This window comes from Mus caroli, chromosome 7 (assembly GCF_900094665.2).
Source record: "Mus caroli chromosome 7, CAROLI_EIJ_v1.1, whole genome shotgun sequence".
In the NCBI taxonomy this organism is placed as follows: domain Eukaryota; kingdom Metazoa; phylum Chordata; class Mammalia; order Rodentia; family Muridae; genus Mus; species Mus caroli.
The window spans coordinates 102,941,964-102,956,717 of record NC_034576.1 but is presented as its reverse complement, the minus strand read 5'-3'; the positions used below and the strand labels follow the sequence as shown (position 1 = coordinate 102,956,717).

Sequence of the window (14,754 nt, the reverse complement as noted above, 5' to 3'; positions counted from 1 at the left end):
CTCCCTCCCTCCCTCCCTCCCTCCCTCTCTCCTTTCCTAGACAAAGAATTACTGTGCAGCCCAGGCTGGCCATAAACTAACTAATGATCCTCCTGCCTCAGCCTCCTAAGGGCTGTGATGGCAGGAATATGCCACCAAGCTGGGTTTCTAATTTGAAAAACAGGCAGGAACAGTACTCCCAGCCACAAACACCTTTAAGAAATAATTTCCTTAACTAACCCTATAGTTATATAATGTTTGACTTCTTTTAAACCATGCTATACACAATTACAAGATACGTAACTAAGCTTAACCACAGTTCAATAAGAAAACTCACTTGTGTACTGTTTGTGATACAGGAAGAACAGCGTGCCACTGGAACACTTTCACTGTAATGACTGTCACTTAAGATTATGAAAATATTTGACTCATATCCAAATATTTTCATTTCAAATGTATATAATCTACTTAGCCAGCTGAACACAGGAAAGAAAAGGGAAAAGATAACTTGGCAGATGAGAGAATTCTAACACAAGGTTCACTGAGTGGAGTTCTTGGAGGTTTCGTTCCATATGTCAGTGCAAAGTCATAATGTACTGATGTGCCCTACACAGAGCGCCAGACCAGTGCGTTCTTACTGGGCTCAAGAAAATTCTCTATCAGTGCGTCAATGAGTTTCTTTAATTCTTCTTCCAGGAAGGTAGTGTCACTGAGGGAAAAAGACAAAAACAGTTAAAATTCTTATTTTTATAGCCTTAACATTTATTTAAATCATTTTCACTTTTAAGGAAGGCACATATCTGACAGGACAGCTAGATAATCGGCAAACAAAAGAGAAATTCACCCAGTTGAAATAAAACAAAGAAGACTCTTTAAAAATTCATACATAAAACAACAGTCACAAGCTAACACTGGACTGCATTACTCGGATGTCTTCCGGCCATGATAGAGTGTGAGTTCACAGTGGCCAATGAATTTTCCTAGGTTAATCAATTTAATAGCTCAGAATGCCAATAGCACGTATTATTAGAAATGGCTTTCTGAGATACTGAAGGACATTCAGTACAGAAGATACTGAACAATACAAATATCTTTCAGGTATCAGAAAGCAGTCCTGGCACTCACTGGGGAGGCAGAGGCAGGTGATCTCTGTGACTGTGAGAGCTTGTCTTAAAAAAAGAAGAAAAAGAATAAGGTATTTATTTAAAAAAAAAATCACTCTACACTTACAGGCGTTCCCTGTGAATCATCACTGAAGCATTGCTGCAGGCCACACATTCCTGTAGAAGCCTCTGTACCCACCTTCATGGCCATTTACAAGCCAGATAACAAACCCATTTCTATTACTTTAATAATTCCTCATTTTGACCTAAAATTATTTGGATCTGCTCTGAACATGAGGGTCCTTTTCCTCTCCAGTAGAAATACAGTTTTAGTACATGGGCACAGGGAAATACAAACTAACATACCCTAGTTGTGTCCTCAAGACAATTAAAAGAGAAATCGTCCCCCAAATTCACTGATCAGTGAAGGACATAATCAAAAGAAATACTTTTAAATAACTTTTGGTATGTTCATTAAAAAGATCAACAATTTGTGACAAACCGAACCCATGTTTTTAGAAAATGAACTGACAGATTAAGCAAAACCATGGCAGATACAAAAAACAAGATTTAACATATCATTTCTTTATACTAAAGCTCAGACTTCCCAAGAAAGAAATTCACTACAATTTTGATATTCAATTCCCAACGATACAGCTTCTTTGGGAAAGAGTCTGGCAGTTTCTCAAAAGGTAAAACATATTTACCTTAGGGCCCAGAAATCCTACTTCTACATATCTATCCAAGAAAAATGAAAGCATACACCACGCAAACTCAGTCACAATTGCTCATAATTGCACCATTCTAATAGTTTAAGAAGTAATCATCTGCATGTCCACAATGAGTAGAATATTTGGGGACAAAGGATGATTTTAGCCACTAAAGACCACATAATGTCTTCTTTCATTTATAAATAAAATGTCCTGTTATGGGGTAAATCTGAAAAGTCCCTTACAGACTCAGGTGATATAGATGCGATCTTCAGATAGCGGTGCTATCTGGGGTAGAATGTACCTGAAGGAAATAGGTCCCTGGGCTATGTTTTTGAAAGTTTTACCTGATCTCTTCTTCCTCCACATGTGACAGTATGTTCATTCTTGTCTTGAGTCCAGACAACTGTGAACCAAAACCTCAAAAAGCATGACCTCAAATAAACCCTCCCTACCTCTTTCAGAGTGTTCAAAACATGAAGAAAAACCAGCATAAGCAGATCTTAGGAAAGGACAGTGGACCAGTGACTGCTTAGGGCTGGAAAGAACCTCTAAAGGAACTCTTTTTAGAGTTATAAAAATGTTCTAAAGTTGATTGTAGTGATGGTCACACAGCTCGAGATATTAAAAACCACTGAATGTGGGAACTCTACGGTATGTAAGTTGTATGTCAATAAAGCTTCTACATATATATCCAAAAGAATCAATTCTCACCTCTGGCCAGGCGATGCACACATCTCTGCATAATACTTTATCTTTGGTTCTGTCCCACTTGTTCGGAGAGTAGCGACACAGCCGTTTTGGAAGGTAAATGTAATCATTTGGCTGTTTTTACTCACAGGCAGGATCTATTCAAAATGCAATAGTTTAATACCTATATCTTCATTTTCAAGAACTATAAAATATACCACAGTTGCAGGAAGTACCTAAGGTATCTACATCACAGAAGCAAAGTGGACTGACTGGTCATTGCCAAGATTTGGGAGATGAGTGTGTAAAGTTGTTTAATGAGTACAGAATTTCAATTTATCAAGGTTAAAGAAATCTGTTATATAATAATATAAGCATACTACATGCTTTGAAATTTAAGATGAAAAAAGAGGACATAAAGTCTTGAGGAAGATGGGTTGGTGGATCCCAGAGAGAGTTGGAATGAGGGACCGGGGGTGGATAAGATCAAAATATGTTGTATACATGTATGGAATTTTCAAAGAATACCAAAATTATTTAAAATGGGTAAGATGCAAACACGGATTAAATACACTATTAGAGTACTGAAACAACATTTGAACATTACAAATGGAACTTAAGCTAACAGTTATCATCATAATTACAATAAAATGAAAGTAAGAACTTATCATGTAAGTGTCTATTGAACATATACCACAGAGGTGGGAGCATTGAGAGGTACTGAGGAAATGGACCTGCCACGTGCAATGCAACAGTGACATACGTAGACATCAACAAAACACTAATACACAACCCAAAGGTTACACAATCACTCATTCTGTAAAAACTGATTATGGGACCTGGAATTCCAAAGGAGGATGTAACATTTGCCTTAAGTTTTAAGCCTCAAGCATTCTAGGTAAGTGCCCTGTCACCATCCGCTCTTGCCTTAATTAAACCTTAAGTAATGGTGAGGTATGAGCCTACAGCAGAAAGGAGAAAAGGTAAACTGAGGCAAACAAGTTGACTCAAAATACAGAAAAACCTAACGCATATGTGTTTAAGAAATCTTCAGTTCGCCGGGCGTGGTGGCGCACACCTTTNATCCCAGCACTCGGGAGGCAGAGGCAGGCGGATTTCTGAGTTCGAGGCCAGCCTGGTCTACANAGTGAGTTCCAGGACAGCCAGGGCTACACAGAGAAACCCTGTCTCAACAAACCAAAAAATCAAAAAACCAAAAACAAAAAACCGAACAACAACAAAAGAAAGAAAGAAAGAAAGAAAGAAAGAAAGAAAGAAAGAAAGAAAGAAAGAAAGACTCAGTTCTATTGGTCTAGAGGTATGGAGAGCCAGGTTGGAAGCATGTTAAAATCAGGAAGCTGCAGCAGGGCTCTGAAGTCTTTAGACGTCATGCTCCCGTATCATTCATCCTCACTGCGCACTCCCTCCCTCGCTTCCTCCTCTTCGTGGGTCCCTCTTCTCCAGCCCTCTTCCCTCTGTACCAGCAGCAGCACAGATGATTATTTGGGGAGTAATAAGTATCAAGCCAGAGACCAGTTAGTGCACTTGAAAATAGTCTGGCACAAAACAACAGGTCCTCCCCTCGAGAAACTAGAGGCCACTCTTTTACTATACACCATGAATTATGACACTTTTTTTTTTTATGACAAGTTTTTTGTTGTTGGTGGTGGTGGTTTTGTTTGTTCAGTTGTTTTTTAAAGAGGTGTTTTCTGGGGTTTCAACTTCTAGCTGAACACACAGAATGCTGGGAAGGTGGTACACCTGGACAGTGCTTACAATAGCTGCTCTCAATCTGTGGGTTTCCAACCCTTTGGAGTTCACATATCAAATATTTACACTGTGATTCATAAGAGCAGCAAAATTATAGTTACAAAGTAGCAACACGATAATTTTATGGTTGGGGGTCACCACAACATGAGGCTGTATTAAAGGGCTGCAGCATTAGGAAGGCTGAGGACTACTGGCTTAGGAGGTTTTGCCCAGGCCTCCACTTGTAGAACCTTGCCTGTATGTCTCTTTCATCTGGCTGCTTCTAAACTTAACCACTGTCAACAAGTAAACATGAGCACACTGGCTTGGATCTCATGTGAAACTTATTGCAGCTTTAGAATTTTTTGGTGACTTGAGTTATTAAATTGTCTTCATTGTTTGTAAAAAGAAAAGGTACTTACTGATTTCTTATTTGGCTGGCTGCTATCGTATCCAGTGGTTATGTCCCGTACATGCAAAATAGCAAAAGCCCCACAAAATTTTGGATATTCCTTTGGAGACTCAAAATTGCGAATCCTTTCAAATATGGTTTTGATGGTAGGTGGATCATAACACAAGAAATATGAAGTTTTGGACATATGATAACCGTATCTGCACAAAGATTTAAAGTTAAAGTCAGATTCTAGGGAACTTTTGGGCACGTGCATATTAAAGATAAGCCAACATAATATTTTTATAGAAAGTGATACTGATAATATTAATAGTAAAAAAATATAGTCAGGAAAAGGTGGCACATGTTTTAATTCCAGCACTTGGGTGGTAGATGCAGGCAGATCTCCATGAGTTCGAGGCCAACTTGGTCTACAGAGTGAGTCTAGGACACTCAGAGCTGCACAGAGTAATCTTATCTTTAAAAGAAAGAAGAAGGAAAGGGGGTGGGGGAGAGGGAAGGAAGGAATCTGTTCCTCAAAAACAAACTAAGAAAAGAACCCCAAACCAACCAACCAACCAACCAACCAGCCAGCCAGCCAACCAACCAACCAACCAACCAACCAACCAGCCAACCGACCAAACAGCAAGCAAGGCAGGTCTGTTGTGCGATCACATGAGAACTCACATTTCATACACTTTTGTCAGTTGCTCCATCAGTGTTACCTTCCTGGTATCCAGGAAAGAGGCCATTTCAGCAACAACAACAGCTGCACTCACTCCATCTTTGTCCAACACGGAGGTTCCACACAGAAAGCCTGAGGGTTATACGGTGTCTTTAGAAAAGAGGGAAACCTCCACTACACTTTCCAGTTCTAGACTTCTTCCCTGACCAGGGAACTGAAGAGCACAGGGTCAAGCCAGGTGTGATAATGAATGACTAAATCTCAGCACTCAGGGTCAAGCCAGGTGTGATAACGTATGACTAAATCTCAGCACTCAGGGTCAAGCCAGGTGTGATAATGTATGACTAAATCTCAGCACTCAGGGGCTGAGTTGGGAGTTCAAGGCCAGTCTAGGCTGTGACTGCCAAGACCTTTTCTCAAAATAAAAACAAAACCCAAAAAATACCGACATGAACCACAAAATACGACGACAACAACAACCAAAACCCCAGCTCCATCAGAGTCTACTAACAATATATTCAGGGATCCTTAAGTTCTTCTCTGACGGAAAACGTGACTCAGTCCTTTTAGGTAATCAAAGTTTTTAGAAAGGAAACATAAGCACAACATGTACTTAAACTGTGTGTATCTTTCACTAACACCATGGCTACTCAAAGCCTTTACCAAGTCCTTCTCTGTAATCAGATCTGAGGGGTTTTCATCTGACGAGCTACTGCCCACTTGCAGGCATATATACTGCTAGGCATGCATCTCTGCATTTTTGCAACTCAAAATTATAGCCAGAAAGTAAATGTCTCCTCTCTACAGAATTACTGTATTTTAAATGCTTTCAAGCACGAGAAAAGATTATTAGTATTTACTACATACCAATAGACTCTTCAAATGCAAAAAGGACTTCTTTTCCATTTCCTAGGAGGTCTTTTATCCTACTTCCAATCCATTTAAAGCCTGGTAATGTTTCCTGAAATGTAGAGGAAGCCACTCCAGTTAACTGACTCTGATGAACACATATTAAAGAGCTCATTTCTAAACACAGAGCTCATGCATAGTGAGTTCTATCACAGTCCTTGGTCCATAAAGATTTATATAGTAGTAGATAGATAGTCTCAAGCTAACATAACCACACACACAGGCACAACTAATGACCCACTAGCAGAGCAGCAGGTGATTTACATCAAATATAACATGTTTATAAGTGGTGATAAATACAGATTCAAAATGCGAGGTATGTGTGTGTAGACATGTGCTACAATCATCTACTGCCTACTAAGTGCTGTGATGGGTGCTCCACATCATCCCTTCTAATGCTTACAAACATTATTGCCATCACAGAAGCTTAGAGATGACTCTTCCCAAGACTGCACATAAGGGATGGAGGCAGAGTTTAATTGTATTGCTTTCCTGAAGCAACTGCTGTCCTTTAAGTGCATTATAACCTTAATATGAGCACTCGTGAAGGATGTGATTTAGTCTTCTCGAGTAATCAAGTTTTTAGGGACATAAGCACACCACCAGCTTGAACGGCTTGAACCATTCCACAACACTGTGGCACACACAAAGCCTTTACAAGCCCTTTTTGTAATTAGATTTGAAGGTTTTTCATCTGATGAGTTACTGTCCAATTCAAGACATGTCCTGCTTTAGTGTTAACAGCGAGAGCACATCATGCACACTAATTCTAGAGCTTACCCTCACTAATCTGCTTCCTAATTTACTTCTCTGCTTTCTCTTAAAACAACAACAAAACACTAGAAATAGAAAAGCCAACACCGGGCTGGAGAGATGGCTCGGTGGTTAAGAGCACTGACTGCTCTTCAGAAGGTCCTGAGTTCAAATCCCAGCAACCACATGGTGGCTCACAACCATCTGTAATGAGATTTGACTCCCTCTTATGGAGTGTCTGAAGGCAGCTACAGTGTACTTACATATAATAAATAAATAAATCTTTAAAAAAAAAAAAGAGAAAAGCCAGCACCACCCTCAGTAAAAACAAACTTATTAATATTGCTCCTTAGAATCAAATTTCCTTTATGCTCAGGATATATCTTTTTGCTCTACACAAGGAAAATGTTAACATCATCTAGAATCTTCGTCTTGAATAAAGTTTCAGCATCTTCTAATTTTTTATTTGTGTTTAACAAGCACAATAGTCATTTTTTCTTTTCTGTTATTTATGATGGGTGTGCATGTACACACATGCATGCTCATGTGAATGAGGGTATATGTGTGCCACGGTCCACGTGTGGACTTTAAAGGACAACATAGGGAGTTAGTCCTCATCTTTCAACCTTATTTAAAGCAGGGTCTCTTCATTGCTTGCTACTGCATTCACTGGGACAGCTGGCCTCTGAGCTTCAGAAGGATTCTCCCATCCCCAACCCCATGTTTTCCCAGGAGAATGAGAATTCCATGCATGTAATACTGTATCCAACTCCTCATGGAGTCTGGGGTTTCAAACTCAAGTTCCCAGGAGTGCAAAGCAAAACTTTACCCACTAAGCCATCTCTTCAGCCCAGAATATTCTTTCACCTGTCTAAAAACTAGAAGAAACTAAAAATACTAGGAGATACTGAAATTTTATTCAAGCCTAAGATTCTGAATTATGATGTTAACATTTTCCTTGTCTATAGCAAAAAATATATCCCGAGCATAAAGGAAACTTTATTCTAAAGAACAATATTATACATTTGTTTGTCTTTACTGAGGGTAGTGTTGGATTTTCTACTTCTATTTCTTGTTTTTGAAAGAAAGCAGAAAGGTGAACTAGGAAACGGATTAGTGATGGTAATTAGTGTGCACGATGTGCCCTCTCTAGTAACACTTAAAGTAGGGCACGTCTTGCAATTGGACAGTAACTTATCAGACGAAAACCTCTCAAATCTAATTACAATTAGTAGCTAGATCCAATTAGTATTATGACCCATAGCCTGATGATGACAAAAACGACAGAAGACAACTTAATTGACATTAGTCCAAGAGGCTGCAAAAAACTGACTGTCATAAGTTCACGGTCACTGCCTGCCTGAGGGTCACAAAACTTAATGATCCAGCCTGAGAGTCACTACTGTAATTTCTAGATATAGAGTCATTGGGTCTTCGTTTGCATTTCAGAGTTACACTTAAAGTAACGAGTCATAATTCTGTATTTGATGAGTAGAAGCGAAGACTCAATGAGATCTATAGTTTTCCGAAGTCTACATTACTAATAACCTAGATTTTCCCGGTCTAAAATGTTATATGTTCCCATATGACATTCCCAGATAATACTACATGGAATAAGAAATGTTAGTATAATGTCTTAAAGAACATTTCATCTTAGTCAGAAATTCACATACTAAATGATTTTGGCTAGGATGTCTACATTATCAAAAATATCAAGCAAGCATGATATTTTCAAATAAACAGAGGTAGAGAACAGGTAGAGTTATCAGTGAGATCAACGAAAGTCAGTTTGGCACAGAGATGCCTTTACAGAGATGTTTAGCAAAGTAGCATGCAGACTTCTCATGAAGTCTGCTTCATTCTTACTTCAAAATGAAATCCTTCTTTAAGTGCAATTGCCTTTAAAATTTTAGAAGAGACAGTGGTGGCTAGCATGTAAACATTCTTCACATCGGCGTTTGGTTTGTTTTTCTTCCAGCAATCAAACATCCACCACCCAAACAAAGCTGCCAACTCATTTCCTGTGAAAACTTTCCAATGGCCACTGCAGAGAGAATACAATTCAAAGTCAAGACCTTCATAGCTTTCACGAAAACTTTCTGACTTGTAGCTTCAAACCACCTTCCTTTAGATGGGAAACCCCAAATTCTATTATATGGAACTTTTGACAAAACTTTTATTCCGTCTTTTGGTGTGTAGTATACATGTGTACCTGTGTGTGCACACATGTATGTGCATATGTATGGAAGCCGGAAGTGAACATTGAGTGATTTCCTATATTACTTGCAACTTTGTTTTTAAATATACTTTAAATTTCATTTATCTTTATTTCTGTGTGTATTTGTGTACTTGTTTTCCTGTATGTGCGCATCTCTGTAATGCCTGTGGAAACCAGAAGAGGGTGTTAGATTCCCTGGAACTGAAGCATAGACAGCTAGCTGTGAGTCATCTGATGTGAGTACTTGGAACCTAACCGAGGACTTCAGAAAGAGAAGGACAGAAGGATGTGCACCGAATCACTAAGCCATCTCTCCAGTTCTCTGCCTTATTTTCTGAGAGAGGGCTTTCACTAAACCTGGAGATCATCAATTCAGCTAGGCTGGCTAGCCAATGAGCTCCACGAGTCTCCTGCCTCTCCACCAGTGCTCTGAGTTCATACATGCAGCTGACCTGCTGTGTCCTGAAAACACAGATGTCTTGTAGTCACTTACTACCTCTGCTCTTAGAATCTTTACACGCCCTCTTTTATGGCAAGCCTCAGTTCTTGGGAGGAGGAGGAGGAGGTGATGTCGATGTTCCATGGAGGGCTGAAGCTCAAATTACTTACTTCTCCTGAAGTTCCGCCACAGCCAGCCGGTCGGCATCAGGATCTGTGGCTAGCACTATCCGGGCATTTTCTTTCTCTGCCAGTCTCAGGGACAGTTCCTAAAACAGTGACCCCAAAAGGCTAGGTTATACTAAAGAACCTAAATCCAATGTTCTTGTTCCTAAAATTAGACACTACGTCAGTGATATGAATTTCAAAAAGCATGCAGTCTAGAGAGTTTGAACTAAGGCCATTTTCTACAGAAATTTCCAACAAAACTCCTTATTGCTCCAGTATAATTTAACACTAGGGAGCTCACTGCAGAGCACGAGGAAAGCATGTACGTCATCTCTCATGTGTCACTTAGACCCGGCTAGTCTGATGGTTGGTAAGCTAAGAATCATTTGAATTTAAAAACAATACCAGCACAGATTCTCCTTCTTCAGGGTTTGGACATTTAACAGTAGAAAAGTCTGGATCTGGATCTTTCTGTTCTGGGACTGGAATTGGAGGCTTAAAACCAAATACTTGAAAAGCCAACTGCACGTAGTCATGTCCAACTCCATGAAAGGAGGTATGAACAAATTTCAAAGTGGTCTTTGAATTTAAGTCCCTGTAAAGGAAAATCAGACACACCCTTAATTACCATTTACTAACCACTTCCTATAATAAACAAAATTTATAAAAAATAAATAGCAAATATTTCATAATACCCATGAAGCTTTCAAAATAACCATAAGGAGAACACCCAACATGCATATATACTTGGCAACTAGTTTCAGCATGTCACTTCTGTCAGGCTGGCTTTGCTTCTTCAAAAATTGTATTATTTTGCACAAAATACTTTAGTATTCAAAAACACAATTATATTCATTATAACAGCTAAAAACCCTGAACAATAATTTTTAAATGTTTCTAATATCCATGTTCACATTTTCTCCAAGTGTCTAAAAATATCACCTGGTTGCTATGCCTCTCAAATCTTTTTTAATTTGTAAATGTTCTTTCCTTATGTCTCTAATCCTTGCTCTCCCTACACCATGTCCCGTATCTTGGTATGCAAATTATGCATCTTTTTCATATTTTGTTTTTCTTTCTTTCCCTTCCTCATCTCCAACTGGCTTCAAACTTTCTTTGTAGTTGAGGATAAATGTGAATTTCTGGTCCTCCTGCCTCCAAGCACTGAGATATGGTATATCATATGGTATATTGCCATGCCTAGTTTGTGCATTACTAGGGATTCAACCCAGGGAAGGCTTGGCCCACTCTAGCACTTGCTCTATTAACTGAGCTACATCTCAGCCTTTGTTTATATTAGTGCATTCCTCTGATCTGTTTCTACTATGAATGGGCCACTGAATCTAGAGGTCACATTAGATTCTATTCTAATTCCTCTGGCAAGAATAGATGTGTATTTTCTACCAAGTCACAAGAGGAAGCCCACAATGCCAATTTCACAGTTAATATTTATCAGTGTCCTGTCATCCTCATTCGTCCATCTGCAATTTCCTATCAATTTATTGCCATTATAAGCTTTGGGGATGGCTGCCAAGGTTCATTATCAAGATCACAAAATTGTGATGTTTTAATTGTATTCTTTCTACATTTAATAGCTGAATTTTGGGAAGCTAGGTCAGTGGTAGAGTGCCCCTCTAGCATGTATAAAGTCTGGAGTTCAATCTCTAGCACAGAAAAAAAAAGTAGCTTTTTTTTTCTTGGAAAAATGTTCCTCTTTCAGTCAACTCTTTAACTCTGAAATGGAATTTACACATGGAAAAGAAAAGTTATAAAAATTAATCAATTTTAAAAGTGGAGATTCGCAAGTCATTAAAAGCCCTGAATTAGTGATTTCAGTCTACAGATATGCAAAAGTAACCAACAGTGTCCTTTCTTACTATTACTAAACCCACTGACTTTCTTTCTTTCTTTTTTTCTATTAATTACAGTGACTCTTCACCTTGTTGACTTTGTATCTTTGGTTAGTGACATGCCCCAAGTATCTCCTAGCATGTTAGAGGGGAGAGAGGGAGGAACAGGGGAGGCAAGAAGGGTGGGAGGGAAGGAGAAAGAGAGAGGGAAGGAAAGAGAGAGACTGATTCTGACACCAAGCTCATTCAGGACATTTTCTATACCAGGCCTGGAATATACGCTAATCATATTCTAAGGTTATCCTACAGTCCCACTTGGATACCTGTAAAAACAGATCTTTTTCAGATCTTCCATGTATTTCTTGCAAATGTCCTGCAGAGGATCTTTCTTCAGTGGGCTGGTGTCCACTAAATTATCATTCCAAGAATCATTCCAGGGTTCCACACACTCTTCTATACATTTCAGAATTTCTTTATCATGTGGAGATGTGATTTGAGCACCAGTTTCCCAATAAACCTATATGATACATAAATATGGCCATAATTAGTTAAAATGTGAGTAGAGATGATCTTTGGTATTTTTGGTATTTTGAAGAAGAATATCAAATTAGGCAAGTAAATGTTAGACTAATTTACCAAAACTAAACTACATCGATGGTAATGAATTCAGAGAGACTTGTCAACAGAGAATCATGTGTGATTTCTAACCTTAGAATAGTAACAAGTCAATCTAAGGCATCAGTATAACCACCCTAACCTCACATGTACACACTAGTGTCTAATTAGACTCTAGATTTAAAACTATATGTTAAAGATAATATATAAAAATCCCCATGAAATGGGTTGAAGAGATAGCTCAGCAGTTAGCTAAGAGCACTGGCTGCTCTCGCAGATGACCTGTGTTTGATTCCCAGTACATGGCAGCTCAGAACTACCTGCAACTCCAGTCTCTGGCTCAGGGGATCTGATGCCCTCTTCTAGCACTGCACTGGGGATACTGTATACATGCAGACAAAGCATTCATACACTTAAAATAAAATTTAAAAACAAAGAAACCATGAAATATCCACAAAGATTTACACTATAAACACAGTTATATGGCCGAGTGATGGCGCAGGCCTTTAATCCCAGCACTTGGGAGACAGAGGCAGGTGGATTTCTGAGTTCAAGGCCAGTCCATGGTCTACAGAGTAAGTTCCAGGACAGTCAGGGCTATACAGAGAAACCCTGTCTCGAAAAGCCAAAAAACAAAACAACAAAACAAAAACCCTCAGTTATATGAAACAGAAGAAATCATTTCCATTATAAATTATTTTTTAGTTTCTTTTTTTATTAGATATTTTATTTATATTTCAAATTTTATCCCCTTTCCTCATTTCCCCTTCGAAAACCCCCCATCCCCCCCCCCCCCCCTTGCCCTGCTCACTAACCCATCCACTCCCGCTTCCCCGCATTCCCCAACACTGGGGCATCAAGCCTACACAGGACCAAGCGCCTCTCCTCTCATCTATTATAAAATAATGTATTGGAAATAAACTATGTATCAGAAAAGATAGATAATGTTAATTATCTATATACATTTTGACCAGTTTCCAATTTATCAAGCAGCTTAACCAATATCAGGAACAATCACACACAATTCCAAAAACAAACAACAACAACAACAAAAAGTTAATTCTAAGACTTTATAGGGTTTCAGAGCTAGAGGGGACTTTGATTAGAAAACATTTATGCTAATTCTATCATGGATATGGCATGCAGCTCTGCTGCTACACCCTGACAGAAAAATGTAGAATACATTTGAGTGCATATACTTCATACTAAGCTGTTACAGCAATGTGACAGATTATTAGACTTAAAATTCTCCTATCAACAACAGAAACAGCAGAAATTATACAAACTCATAGAAATTGATTAACTCATTACTGAATTAAAAATAGGTCAAGGCGATATCAGGCGCATTCAGGGTGGTATAGACTAAACCACTAACCAAAGAGTTCACATGAAGGGACCCATGGTTCCAGCCATATATGTAGCAGATGGCCTTGTCGGGCATCAATGGGAGAAGAGGCTCTTGGTCCTATGAAGGTTCGATGCCCCAGTGCAGGGGAATGCGAAGGCAGGGAGGCAGGAGTGGGTGGGTGAGTGGGGAAACACCTTCATAGAAGCAGGGGGAGGGGGAGTGGGATAAAGGGTTTTGGGGGAAACTGGGAAAGGAGATAGCATTTGAAATATAAATAAATAAAATATGCAATTAAAAAAATAGGTCAAGACAAAAATCAAGAAGAAAATTAAGAACATCTTAGAATTAAATTAAATAAAGTGAAAATACAACATACCCAAACCTCTGGGACACAACAAAGGCAGTTCCTTACGGTAAAACAAGCAAACAAAAAACTCTGAGAGATCTCATATTAGCAACTTAGCAACACACCTAAAAGCTCTAGAGCAGGAAGAAATAACATCCAAAGAGTAGAAATAATCAAACTTGAGGCAGAAAGCAATGAATAGAAACAAAAACAATACAAAGCATCAATGAAAGAAAGAGTTGGTTCTTTGAAAACTCAACAAGATCGGGCTGGAGAGATGGCTCAGCGGTTAAGGGCACTGATTATTCTTCAAGAGGTCCTGAGTTCAGTTCCTAGCAACCACATGGTGGCTCACAACCATCTGTAATGGGATCTGATGCCCTCTGCTGGTGTGTCTGAAGACAGCGACAATATACTCATATACATAAAATAAATAAATAAATCTTCAAAAAAAGAAAAAGAAAAGAAAACTCAACAAGATCAAGAAACTCTTAGCCAAATTAACCAAGATATGGAGAGAGAAAAATCCAAAGTAAAGATGAAAAGGACATTAGAACAGACACTGAGGACATTCAGAGAATGAGGACATACTTTAAAAATTTGTATTCTACTAAACTGGAAAACCTAAAAAAAAAAAAAAAAAAAAAAAAAAAAAAAAATTTTTTGATATATAACATACCACAGATAAACAAAGATGAAGTAAGAATTTTAAACAGATCCATAACCTCTAGTAAAGTAGAAGTAATTAAAAGTTTCCCAAAATTTCTGTATTTTTAGGATATTTGTGTTTACTTTCATGAGA

General features: G+C 38.6%; 1 protein-coding gene across 1 annotated transcript in view; it reads right to left on the bottom strand.

Annotated features, from left to right (window-relative positions):
- Nucleotides 1-40: 40 nt before the first annotated feature.
- Nucleotides 41-14,754, bottom strand: part of Pgm2l1 (phosphoglucomutase 2 like 1) — a 43,889-nt gene continuing 29,175 nt past the window's right edge. The window contains exons 6-14 of the mRNA XM_021167936.2: nt 11,967-12,160; nt 10,199-10,388; nt 9,797-9,894; nt 8,836-9,013; nt 6,175-6,268; nt 5,310-5,439; nt 4,654-4,843; nt 2,507-2,640; nt 41-688 (exon numbers count right to left, since the gene is read on the bottom strand). Of these exons, the coding sequence (XP_021023595.1) occupies nt 586-688; nt 2,507-2,640; nt 4,654-4,843; nt 5,310-5,439; nt 6,175-6,268; nt 8,836-9,013; nt 9,797-9,894; nt 10,199-10,388; nt 11,967-12,160 (1,311 nt within the window). The 3' untranslated portion in view covers nt 41-585. The remainder of the gene's footprint in view (nt 689-2,506; nt 2,641-4,653; nt 4,844-5,309; nt 5,440-6,174; nt 6,269-8,835; nt 9,014-9,796; nt 9,895-10,198; nt 10,389-11,966; nt 12,161-14,754) is intronic.